This window comes from Schistosoma haematobium, chromosome 1 (assembly GCF_000699445.3).
Source record: "Schistosoma haematobium chromosome 1, whole genome shotgun sequence".
Lineage (NCBI taxonomy): Eukaryota > Metazoa > Platyhelminthes > Trematoda > Strigeidida > Schistosomatidae > Schistosoma > Schistosoma haematobium.
The window spans coordinates 23,849,342-23,863,465 of NC_067196.1; the positions used below are offsets into that span (position 1 = coordinate 23,849,342).

General features: G+C 34.2%; 1 protein-coding gene across 1 annotated transcript; it reads right to left on the minus strand.

Annotated features, from left to right (window-relative positions):
- Positions 1-262: 262 nt before the first annotated feature.
- MS3_00000135 (uncharacterized protein) lies at positions 263-8,127 on the minus strand. Its single transcript, XM_051208024.1, has one exon. It carries the CDS (start codon positions 2,607-2,609, stop codon positions 2,301-2,303), a length of 309 nt encoding a protein of 102 aa, XP_051073471.1. The 5' UTR covers positions 2,610-8,127; the 3' UTR covers positions 263-2,300.
- Positions 8,128-14,124: the final 5,997 nt, after the last annotated feature.

Genomic DNA, 14,124 nt, shown 5'->3' on the forward strand with positions numbered 1-14,124 from the left:
TCAAAGAACCACAATTAAGCTGATTATCGGAATCGTAAGGCCATTATATGATGATCGACTGGCTAAACTTCTATATTTCATCTGTCATAAAGAACATCCAGAGGCGGTTTGACCAAAGTTTTTAAATTACTTAATGGCAAATTTGAATCAGATATGCCCTCATTTTTCTCGTCTTCTAAATGAGAGAATTTACGAGGACACTCTAAAAATGTTCACAAGTCCGGAGCAAATTATTCATGAGTTGACTATCGACATTCGCATAGAATCATCAAAGAATTGAATTCATTACTCCAACATGTGATTGGAGCTCGATTTGTCGGCCCTTTCGAAAAGAAGTTGGATCGACTGAGAGACCACCACAGTTGGTTCGGGTGAAGGATGATAATTATTAAATGAATACTTATTTGCCGGATCTTATCTTGAATTTATCCATTAAGGAGTTGTGCTCACCAGCTGAGAGGATGCTATTTTGCATTCTCCTAATTATAGTTTAGAACAAATAGCGTGTAACTATCTCTGTAATTTCACATACAGTAACTTATTATCCTTCGAAAAATAGATGAGTGATATGTACGTTCATATATGTATATATATGATACAGTAATACGAAACCACGTTCTGGGTGGACCCAGTTGATCAATGTTTTTAATGACATGGAGAGCTTAAACTGTGTCTAAAAACATTAAATATGATTTTCAAAATTCGTTTTCAAATCTTAGAGCAAACAACATTTAATACTCTCCTAACTTGTTTCGGAACTAACCTGTTGGCTACAGTAGGCTTAGCGGTTCTGAATGACTCGACGCAACAGTTAGCCTGATTATCTTTCTTATATATCCGACAGGGGACTCGAATAAGTTAGTTGGCTTATGGTATTTCTGAACATGCTTCTCCCAGAAGATTTTCGACACCATCCCTTAAAGTTGGAGACCTAGCAGTAAAGGCTTGCGGCTGAATAACTTACCTACTTGCTTACGCCTGATACCCCTCATGAAGGAGCACAGGCCGCATAGCAGTATTTTATATCCAACTCTGTCCTAGGAGGCTTTTTTCAGTTGCTTCCAATTCCCATTCATTTTTTTTATATCTGCCTCCGATTCCAAATAAATTATTTTCCTTGGTCTTCCACTTTTCCGTTTCCCTTCAAGATCCCAAGTTAGCGCTTGCTTCGTGATGCAATTTGATAATTTCGTAATGTATGTTCTATCCGCTTCCTGCATCTCTTCCTAATTTCATCCTCAGCTGGAATTTGGTTTGTCCTCTTCCACAGTAGGCTGTTGCTGATGAAATTCGATCAACGGAAAATGAGTATCTTGCATCGACAACTGTTTATAAATACTTGTATCTTTTTGCTGATGGTTTTGTTAGTGCTCCAAAATTTAGCTTCGTACACTAGGACTGTATTGACGTTCGTATTAAAGATTATGACTTTGATATTGGCTGAGATACAGTTGTTCTAAATTTCATATCTTATTCAACTGTAGAAATGCTGCCCTTACTTTGCAGATCCTTAACTTTACGTAGGCATCAGATCCTTCTTGTTCATCGATAATGCTTTACGGGTACGTGGAAGATTCTACATCTTCCAGAGGTCCTCCATCAAGTGTGAGTCTGTTGGTGTTCTCCGTGTTGTATTTGAGGATGTTGCTTTTTCCCTTGTGTATGTTGAGGCTTACTGATACAGAGGCTGCTGCTGAAGTGGCTGTCTTCATCTGCATTTGTTCGTGTGTATGGGATGGAAGGCCACATCAACAACCAGAAGAAAGAGTAAGCATTCTTGTCTGATTCCAGTCCTCACTTGTAATGCATCTGTCAACTCTCCTCCATGTACAACTTCGCACTGAAAAGCGTCCTATTAATTCCGGATGATGTTGACAGTCTTCTGAGCTACTCACTCCACATTGTCGAAGAAGTTTCCATAAGGTCCTACCATCCACACTGTCAAACGCTGTCTCACAGTCAAGGAAGTTGATGTATAGAGACGAGTCCCATCCAACCGATTAATCAATGACGATCCACAGTGTCACGATTTGGTCTGTGCACAACTGATTCTTATGTAATCCAGCCTGTTGATTTCGAAGTGGAGCGTCTACTGAGTCTTCCTTCCTGTTCAACAACACTGTTGAAAATCTCCCCTAGTACTAGCAATAATGCGATGCCTGTATAGTTTTCACATTCGCCCGATCTCCTTTCTTTAGTATCTTGATGGATTATCTTTTCTTCCATCATGTCGGAACTTGTTCCTCCTCTCAAATCTTCTTCAATAGGATGTAGACCATCTTCGCAGTTACTTCTATGTCTCACTTCAGTGCTTCAGCTGGTTCACTGTTTGGTCCTACTGATTTCCCACTGTCGATTTGTCTGATGGTCATCCTGATTTCTTTGATTGTTTGTGGAGTGAGATGTATTGGAATGTCTGTGTGTACTGCTTCAATGTCTGGTGGGTTCATTGAAGCTGGTCTATTCAAGAGTTTCTCGGAGTGTTCCATCCATCTGTTCCTCTGTCCTTGAATTTCAGTGATCGGCTTACTTTCTTTGCCATTGACCGGTCTCTCTGATTTACTATATTTCCCTACTGGTCTCTTTATCGTATCATGTGGTTGTTTCATATTTCCTTCTCTTACAGATTTTTCCGTTGTTTTTGCTGATCTTCCACGTATTTCTGCTTGTCGAATCTAATGCTCTTCTTCACTTGCTTGTTTGATTCTGTGTATTCAGCTAGTGCCTCGACTTTCTCTGTTCTTGTTCGACTGTTGTTAATTGCTGTCTTCCTGTTCTTCCTCTCTTGATTCCTGTCTAGGGTGTCGATGACGATCCATTCATTATGATGGTGCTTCTTGTGGGTCAGCACATGGTACTTTGAAGTTAGTGCTTGTTTGATCTGTGTCCAGTTGTTCTCAATCGTAGTTTCTTCTTCTTTCAGTAGATCCTGTAATATTTGGAAGCTGTTGCCGACAGTTATTTTGAATTCATCGAGTTGGTTGGTATCTCAAAGGAAGGCTGTATTGAACGTTTGTAATGCTGTTTCTCCAGTTGCCCGGTGTTTCTCTAGCCTCGGTTTCATCTTGACAACCACCAGGTGGTTGTCTCAAGCTATATCAGCTCCTCTCTTTGTTCTCATATCTTACATTAACCTTCTGGAATTTTCAGTGATGCAAATATGATCGATCTGGTTCTCCGTGATGTGATCCAGTAAGATCCATTTAGCTTTGTGTATGAGTTTGTAGGGGAAATATTGTGCTGCCTATAACCAACTTCTTGAATGCATATAGATTAGATTAGTGAATCTCTAGCCATTCTCGTTCCTTTCTCCCAGTCAGTCCATGTCGTCCATGATAACTTCATAACCGGTGTTGTTCATTCCAACTTTGGCGCTTAGATCTCCCATGAGGATGGTTAGGCCTTTCCTGAACACTTCGCAATGACCGATCGCAGCCTTGAGTAGACCTGATCTTCTTCGTCGTCATTGCTGGTTAGCGTATTTTATCTAGGTTGCTTTCTACGGGATGAGATTGTGGACCCCATGCCAATCCCTCCTCTTCTACCCGGTCTTGGGACCTTGAGTAACCCTAGAAGAGCTACAGGTGGAGTCAGTAGCAAGATAAACTTCAGTATAATTTCGTGCAAAATAATGACTAAAATGTACATTAATAGAGTAACATAAACATCACTTCATTTACATTTTTGTTTCTGGAATTGTGACTGGTAAACCAGTCTTAGTGGTAAGTCAGTCATCGAAATAAATATCTCTGTCAGACTTCTATATTGATGTTAACCTTGTCAGTTTTACTAGATACATTATTTACCAGATCACGTTTGGGCATGCTGTGATGTTCTTCTTCTACGACCACTAATTAGCTTAGATTGTGAACAATTCAACACACCGGCCGTTATTAAAATGTTTCTTCACACCCCATCATCCTTGACTTGTGGTTTGACTGACTTTCGTTAGATAAAAAGAGATTGTCAAACAATCAGTTTCTGAGACATCTTTGGAGTCTGCATAGTACATAGATTCTCAACCTCGAGACAACTTAGCAATTCTTCAGGTTCTGATCATGCATATTTAATGTTTTATTTGAAAACAGCCTTACATTTCAAAGTAGATAATAAATCGTGTATGTTATGCGAATATTTTCTGTCTGATGTGGTCTGTCTTTAATCACAGGTTATCTCGTTAAAATCCATCTGAAAACCATATTCAAGAATAGCTGTTATGGGAAATTTCGTGGTAGAATAATCTAAGTCTGTCATGATAATATTTACATACCTTTCCCCTTCTCAAATCATTAAGTGCTCATTAACGTTTAGACATAAATGTTATAATTAAATGAAACAAATATTCATGTCATGTCCATATTTGTCTGTAAAGTACCCTAGGAGTTGTAATATAGATAGCGTGAAGACTAGTAACCACTATATGTGAATCGGATGAGTTTCGTTGAGGTAAAGAGCAAAACGCAGAAGGTATATGGGGTATTTGTGGACTTGCACAAGCATTGTACGTGATGGCATGACACGATGATAGATGTTTTGATGTAATATTTAATTTTCTTGAATATACACTGAAGTTTCATCGTTTTATTATAACACTTAACAATCTGTTAAGCATAATTGGAGATACTAGTCAGCCAAGCTCTCGTCGTCATTAAGTGACAAACCGAGACTCGAATAACAGTGATCTCAAAAAGATAGTTCAGTTCTATCATCTATTAACATTTGTCTGCTTCGGTCAAGCACTGACACCAAATTACATCATGACTCCTTATGAAACACTTCTCTCCATCTAGATAACCAATTTACATACCTCAATTTGCTTGATCTCCATCAACAAATAAATATACTTTTGTTTCCAATCATCACCCCTTTCTTATTTGTTTGTCTTAGAGGAAATTGTTCTAAGATACTAGAAAACAATATTATCTGGTTCTGATTTATTCAGTATTACTTCCAATCAACCTTAACAAGTGAACGTGAGACACTGTGGATACATCGGGGTTTTTTTGAGAAGAAAATAGCGTTGTCTAAAATAAATTCCATAGCTGATTATCATAGACTGACTAAAGTTATAAAATACAAAAGTTCTAGGTTTGATCCATGTGACATCAAGATGTGAAACTGGGAAGAATTTGTAGGCAACAAGATCAGATGTCTAACTCTTCACTTTTTAATTGCACCACAACTGATGTCCGTTATGGTTTGCAGCCCAACTGACATTCTACCCAAGCTTCTAACGTTTAACAAACTTAGCGAATTGGACACAGAAGGCAAAACTAATTAGAAACTTATTTTGACAGAAGTTGAATAGTAGTACTTAAAAATCATTCTTAATCCCCATTGGGTCTCATAAAAGACTTGAAACCGTACCGCAATACCAATAGGCGTGAACGAAGACATCACAATATTGAATTATCCAGGTTCGGTCCAGACAAGGATATTTGGGCGGTAACCTTGGAAATTGGAATAATCTGCTTACTCACTACAGCTTAGATTTTATTTTATTAGGATAGTTAAACCACAGTCATTAAGTAGGATAAGTGTTGTAATTTTTTATTTCTGTTCGAATAACTTCCAGTGTTTACTGATAAGTTTTGTAACCAAAAGTACAATAGAACTAAATAGCAATACAGTAATAAAGCATTGAAAACTCCGTTTATTTAAAAATTATATGATCAGAATCACTTCCATTTTGAATATGGACATGATTTTCAGGGAGGAAACAAAGCATTGCTAAATATGGAGACGGATATTATTCACATTTGTTGTAACAATTCAAGTGAGGTTAATCTTCAAGTTGTGTGAACTGTTTATATGATTTGACCATATTTCACATGATATCGTCTCATCACATTGTAATATCCAAGATGATGAGCTCGTCAGCATTTGAATTATATGAAGAAAATTCAATACTTATTTAAAATTAATTGATACATGTAATTTTATCAGTTGGTAAAATAACACGTTTTATTCATCATTTTAACTTGTTCAGTTGACGTTAAGAAAACTGAATAGAAATATATATCACGCCACTTATAAACTGATTTATTTGTTGTGGATATTGGTTGTATGAATAAACGTTATATTAATAGTTTTAGTTGCGTCAGATAATTTAAACAAAGTTACTAATTAATCATTTGGAAATTTAAATGAATTCATTTTATTCTAATGATTTATCACTGAATAGTGAAATGAATACTTTCCAATGTTTATTGTTTGAAAATATTTTCATATAAGTAAGATTAATAATACAGTGCTCATATAATCACAAGGGTACTAATCTAGAACAAAACAGTGTTTAGGTAGAATAAGTCGAGTTGAATAATCGTTTTAAAAACTGAACAAGTAGAGCTGATTTATACTACTGGGGTTTGATGAGTAGTAAGGTAATAAATTTTCTAAGATAAATGGAGTATGTAACACATGGACTAATGATCATAAATCTCTTACTTATAACTTCTGCAAAGTTATGAACCATTACAAATTGCCTAGAGATGAATTTTTATAATCTATCACTGTTAGCAGAGTCCGGTGCTCATTAATACCTTCCTAAGTTAACGTCAAGTTGGAGTATGCTGCTTAATCCATAGTCCATCAATCTATGCTAATAAATGGATTGAGAACACTAGAATAAAGTCTAACGTTTTTTCGAGATTATCTTTTGCTACTCAAATTTTCCTAATATATTTTGTTCGCTTCCTATTGATGTTTTGATTCGGGATTAGTCAGGTAAAGTATTGTAATCAAGGCATACTGAGCAGTTAAAATACGCCATCACATCAATAAGATTTGAAACATGACTGCATACTCACTTGAATCACTTCATTCGCAACAAAACTAAAAAGACGTTTTCTTATATATAAACAACGGCTTTTACTTCCATTATGTTCATCTTTGGAACTCCATTAAATGGAATATGTATCTCATTTTCATAGTTACTTAGTTAATCTTAACCGTTTATAGAAATTATATTTAAAAACTGAATGAACTTTTCTATGGAGTCGGATCGTTACATTTGTCAGTAAGATACATTGGTTATAAAACAGATAAAACATATTCAACAAAAACACCATTAAAGCAATTAGTGCCTTTTATAAATTTCTATAGAACAATGAGAAGATGGAGTTGGTCTGAAAAGTGTGATGTATTTGCGCTATATGTTTCGCTATCGAAACATATAATTGAAACGGGGCACAAAATTGACATTGATACAGCTTTTAGAACGTTGTATAGAAATTGTCAAGGCCGAATTCTCAAGTTTATTGAAACCTTGGCTATTCGTAAATCTAAACCCCCCTTATGTGTACAAAAACAATCTGTCGTCACCTTGAATTTACCTTGGTAATCCTTAAGTCATTCTATGGCCTAGGATAACGCGAAAATTTCTTATTCATTATATACAATGTAAAATTGTTTCTTTCCTCTTTGTTACTTTTTTAATTGAACTTTCATTTAATTGACTTTTATTAGTTTTCATATAAAATGCCCTGACATGTATATGATGACCAGATTGTTCGAAATGTATAGCGCAAATACATCACATTTTTCAGATTAACTCCATCTTTTCATTGTTTTATCGAAAAACAGTTTTTTTCCAAAATCAATTTTTAAAATTTCTCATTACTGATGATCGTATACATTCTAACAACAAATTCAAACTAGACAGAAAGTTAATCGATCGTTAGTACTTCATTGTCAAATCGAATATTCTACAAAGATTAACTAGAACCAGTTAAATTACAGTACTTTCAATTCTTTAATTTATTGATGAATAACTATTTTGTTATGTAAAGCACCGTACGTATTATGCATAAAATCTAATCTACTTTCTACACTTGAAATATATGTGTCCTTAGAACGAACCGTACGAATACAACTGGACATGTACAAGAATCAAATCAAAACAAAACCTTAACAATGGTTAAATATATTTTAGGTTTATGAGAAATCATTTTACCAACTAATCATTGATGGATTATGTTAGTAATGAATGATGGGTGTAGTTGATGACTGGGTTTCAATATCACAGAGATCGGCTCCTCCAAGATTTCAGAGGCACCTTAATTACCGGTGTAATTTACTATAAAATCTTGGTCAATATCTTCTTTCCGATTAACGTAATGACATCGAGTCGCAAATCTTGGTGACAACAATACAGCCTAATCACTAGAACAATATAAGCCTTCAGGATCACGTACGAAAATTTCCTAACTAAATGAAAATGATATATATATATATATATATATATATATATATATATATATATATATATATTCAACGATTCGTTCAGAATTATTAGAATACATGGTTAATAATCAGTCAGGAAATGTGTAGTGAGTTTATGTACTGTCCTGAAATGATGTAAAAAGCCGAATGTTAAAATTATCAATAGTAGTATGATCTTCATTTTGATACTTCCCTCATATCTTTTCCCATAACGTGAAATTGTGATTGTCGTTAATCTTCATTGGAAGTTAGCGAATCAAAGATAAGAGATAAGTCATTTACGTGTTTAACAAAGTTTATTATTGTTTGGCAAGTATTTTGTAATTGTTCTTCTAAAAATAGTATCCTTGACCTTGTACTTATGTATCCTAATCTTTATGGGCGATACTCTTAATATATATTCTGTGCTCTCTAGTTTTCAATAGATCTTCATTTACAGTAAGTTTGCATTGAAAGCGAAACTATCAAAGTAAATAAATGTGTTATCATTATTTCGAATTTTCAGATAGTTTGCCTCCTGGGCTGATTTTAACCTGTGAACTTTTCAAAATCATAAAAAATTTAACAACTACTTTGTTCTAGTTCACCATGCCTCAGCAGTGTGCATTCACTGCGTTATTTTTCTATAACACAAACTGACTGAAGTTTAAGTGCATTTGCTACGAGCCCCCGAGGCTTATATTCGGTCTCAAGCTTCATCATGAGGTTGTACTACAATCATACCTACTTCATTTCATTCCCATCAATAACTTATTATTACAGATTAAATCACGGACTGATCTTAGTTGGACTAATACTGAAAACCAGAAGGACTTGAACTGCTTGCTTTTCCTAGTATGTGATTCCTCGAAAGTTGACATCCGCGATCCCACTAAAGGAAATCGAACCTAGGATCTTAGGTCTGTCGGCAAGCAACTAACCTCTGGACCACTGATTCAGAATCCAATGGTGTATACATTTAACTCCACTAAAACCATTGATAATAATCATAGACTCACCAGTAATTCTAGACGTAATAATAATAATGTATTTCTAACATTCTTGGAGTTCTAGCGCGAAGCTGTGACTAGTGGAGTTTAACCATGTCAAGTATGAGACAATTATCTAGCAAAAATAACGGAACTGGTCGCATAATATAGCAGAATGATTAAGGTTGGGCATATATACCACTGAATGTCAGACCCGTGAAGTAGACAGGTAAAGCGTTCGTCCTCAAGATCAAGGGTCCTGGGTTCGATCCCTTGCAGTGGGTTCGTGGATGACCAATGTTGGGAAGTCCCTTACTAGGAAGAAACATAAGTTCAGTACTTCCTAGTTTTCAATGACTATCTAAGATATTGGATTAACGTAAATAATTTTTGAAAATATGATAGACTATGTCATATCCATAAAAAGCAACTTATTGTGATAGAATGTTGTGACATTTGTAAGATGTTCCACTGAACTCGGTATTGATTGATGTGTTTCAACTTAACAGGTGGTAAATTATTATTATTATTAGTGGCTTAATTCAATATTATATTTTTCGTACAATATTGAACTCTCAGTACAAGGTATTTCAACAAGATTTTTTACAAAAAAAAAAAAGAAAACGAGTGAAAGAAACTGATAAGTTAAGTAGATAAATTACAGGTAATTAAACGGAATGTTTTTTTTAAAAAAAGATTTAGATCTGTACAACTTTTTTTCAATTAGAAACATATTTAAGAATACAAGTTATTGACTAGGTTAACTTTAGCAATCTGTTCGTCACACAATATATTTATTAGATAAGGTACTGTAGAGCTTTTAGACTTTTACTTGCATTCATGGATTCTAATGTATTGACGTCTCGTTCTACCAGAAAATATACGAGGAGAAATAAATGAATGGAGTTGATGGTTAGCATCTGATAAGATAACACCACAATTACACGGTGGAGTAATATTTTGGTTTCATGTTGCGATGGACTCCCAAGCTGTATCACAACCGGATAGAAAAATATATATCAGTAAAAGTCACTATAGGATCTGGGATGAATGTGCGCTGGTTCAAGTTGCCACAATTCACAATAACATAGCTGGGGAAGAAGTTAAAAAGATGGAAAATAAGGTAAGGTATATGACGTCCACTTCAACGTAAAACAGTATAATTATATTCTTATTTTAGAAATGCACTATTTAATAAGGACTCAGTTTGAATCAGTTTTGCAAAATTTTAAACCCCTCTCCTAAATTTTTAAAGTAATTGCGTGCAGTTAAAATTGGGACTCTCAGTTGGGACTTTTAGTGGCCTGTCCTCGAGTACACACCAAGAACCTAGTTAAACACCTATGTTTTTTTCTGATGTATCATTTATATCTGGAAAGGTAATAAAAAGTCTGCTCTTTTTTTTCCTTTAAGGTAGTCGGGGTTTGAACCAAAGAGTAAGCGAGGAAGGTATGATGAAAGTTTGGATAAAGTCATTTGCGTTTCTTATTTTGTTGTTGTTATGAAATGATTAACTGGAATCAACTGTGTGACAGTTCTAGTGAGACAAATGAGATCATTGAATGTAAAGTTAAGAATGACACTAAACTCGATATTTATGGAATAACAATGAATGAATACAACTATGCTGCTTCAACTGATTTTATTTCATATCACCCAACTATTGAACCATGAACTTTGGCTATTGAGTGGATTCCTACATATATAGGTTATAATGGGGATTTGTAGATATTGTATAATTTGAAGTTCACATAACAGCCAACATTGGACGATTGATCATCACTAAATGCCAGGGAACACTGAATAGATGTTTAGTTCTAGTTTGAGACTTCCCAATAGTGAGGAGTTATGTTAGCAAATTTGAATAAATACAGGACATTCTAATTTCATTTAAAGCACCATACTTTGGGATCATAGGGATACGAGTAGTTAACATTTACATACCAAATAAATGTAATTGATACATTAAAATTAATCAATCCATAAGCTAATTAATTACTTGGCTAAGTAGTTAACGTTAGTCAGTTTAAAAAAATAAATGATATGTTGATGTAATCAAATGAGTAAAAGGATTAAAGGAATGATGTAATTAAATGAATGTTAAATTATCACCGCTAAAAAACTAAAAACTGTTTTCAATTTGAATGCAAAAAACAGTGTTCTATACCAATATAATCAGTAGATTTTACTTATTTATCAAAAACGTCGAAAGATTTCAGCATATTCATGTCATATCCTGCATCATTGTAATGTATGGTGGACCCAAAATTATATCAGCTGGGACGTTACATAAATCATCAGGCTTTGGCGTGTTCGAGCTACATTTGGTACCATAATCCACATTTATATATAATTAATTATTCCAATAAAATTGTTGTGATTCCAGTAATATAGCCAGATGTAGTATATAATGGAAATATGGCTATAGTCTATAAATGTAGATAATAGATATTTCTATAGTTCAATTATCATAATCACAGGCAAAAAAATTGATCTCAGTTAGAGTAACGTTGAAAACAGGGCAACCAAACAACTGTTTCACCCTAGTTTTCAGCTATTCAGTAGTGTACATCCACAACCCTTCTGAACATCAGACTCAGAACATTAACGTCTCACAGTAAATAGTCAGACCACTTGGTCGACGTCCATTGTTACAGTTTCAACTTCAATAAATTTTCTGCATGGCATGATCACCATCTAAAGTTACTAGTGACAACCATTTTATTCCTGATATGTCGGAACTTCATCACTTACGAGTTCTCACATGAACCTCGAGAATATCTTGATATAAGTATAGTGAGCACTGTCGAGGAGTCACATACTAGGACAAAACAGACGTCCTATGTTGCCTGGTTTTGAATAGTATCCTAAATAAGATCGATCTATGACGAATTTTATATAAATATTTCGATTTTGTGGATTACAAAAATATCTTAAAAAGTGATCGGCAGTGTTTTGTTTTCAGAATCGAAATAAGCATCTGGTAAAAGAATATTTTATCACGTGCTTACAATAAAACAGTGATCTATTAAAACGGATCAGACATAGTTAACAGACTTCATATACTATTAGTCTCATTTATTGAACTTCACCTAAATGGCAACCTATGAACGTGACCATAATAACGTACAGAAATTTACATTCATGAGCATATTGTTTTACATATTTAGTGAAGTGGAGATTTTTCTGTCTGACTATGTCATTTATCATATGACATCTAATTTCTTTGCTCATATGTGTATATTGAAACAAAATGTTTTTTTTCGTTGAACAACTCAGTTGACCTAAGTATTGGTAGTATTTGACAAATATGGGTATATTATTTAACTAGTCTGGCATAGATAACTTTTTTTTTATATTCAATTTTCTGATTTCATTCTGTATAAATCTTATCAATCTATGATTCTTAACTGATATTATTATTAATTCATATGTATTGGTCATTTGGAACTTTCCATTGACTTTTAGGTCTATGATTGATCAATCTCTTTTGGCATATGTGCTTCTTATGAGGATTGCCTTGATGTTGCCAGTAAGTCACAAATATTTTAAGCAGAGATGAATAGTGGCTAATAGTGGAATGCAAACAACGAATACATATGAATTAAAATTAAAATTCACCCTATTTCACAAAACCAGTGGATACCCGGGCTTAGTAGCTTAGTGGACAACGCAATGACGTTTTGAAGCGAAAGGTAGCGGGTTCGAGTCCCGGAGTGAACATCAATTCTTGGATGGAGGTACATTCAACTGACCAGTCCCAATTAAGATGATACGCGCTTTCTGAATGTTACTGCTAGCCACCATCCATCTCTATTTACTGGGTATGGAGACGATTTTGATCAATAAAAAATTAACTCAACCCAGTTTGGGCAACTGAATAGTGTTACCATCCTTTACGAATAAGATTTGTCTCGAAATTCAGTAAATGGCTATTCTAAGTGAATTATCTGACAGCTACACTCACTTCATCAATTATTGGAAGACAAATAGACTGAAATGGGGAAAAACAGATATACTAAAATGTAGAATGTTTAGCTAACTGTTTGTAAGCTAAAATAACCGAGCAGACAACAATTTAACTGGCAATCGTTGAGTTAATTTCTGTGAATAAAATAGACTCTGAACAGAAAAGAGAAAAATGTAGAAGTAGTTTTTCCCAATGATATTTTGAATACTTTATAGTGTACTTTAATATTCACGCTAAGAGTTACCCTTATTGATCAGATATAATAAAATGTAAACATTGACTAAACAGAAATGACAATCAACGATTTCGTTTAACTAATGTACTTATTGAATGTTTTGTAGATAATTCAGTTATTTACTATTTGTGTTGAACAACTTTGACATTTAACTACTCTACTTGATTTATCGCTGAACTGTTTTGTCTAATTGACTTTAGTATCAAATCAAGTCATTTCGTTTATTGTACTATTCAAAAAGGTATATAATTAAGGTTTATAAACCAATTTAATTAAAAATGCACTTTCCTGTGGGGGTGTCACTAGTCAGTTTATTTGTTTAAAGGTTTGTGAAGTTTTCACATTGTGTCACGTAATTAAAACAAAGTTTCAAAACATTCGACTAGACTCTGTTGTTTAGCTAAACATATAATAAAATAAATGACTTTATTAATTAATAATAATAACTTATATAAAATAAACGTAATGTGGTCAGCAGTGGAATCCATGATGTGCTTTTCTCCCTTTTTGGGATTCGTTAGTTGGATGTGCCGATATTCCAGTACTGATCGAACTCTTTGCTTCAAACGACAACGCGTTGTCGACTGAACTACTGAGTCCAAATAGTCCCTCACTTGTGCATTGGGTATAATATTTAGATCATTATTAGAAGGCATTTGAGTTTCGGTACCAATAACAATCCATCTGTTCCATAAAACCATATCGAAAATGGCAATACTAAGGCAATC

Excerpts from the sequence above, each read along its gene's own strand:
- MS3_00000135 (XM_051208024.1), bottom strand. The coding sequence starts at position 2,609 with ATGAAACAACCACATGATACGATAAAGAGACCAGTAGGGAAATATAGT.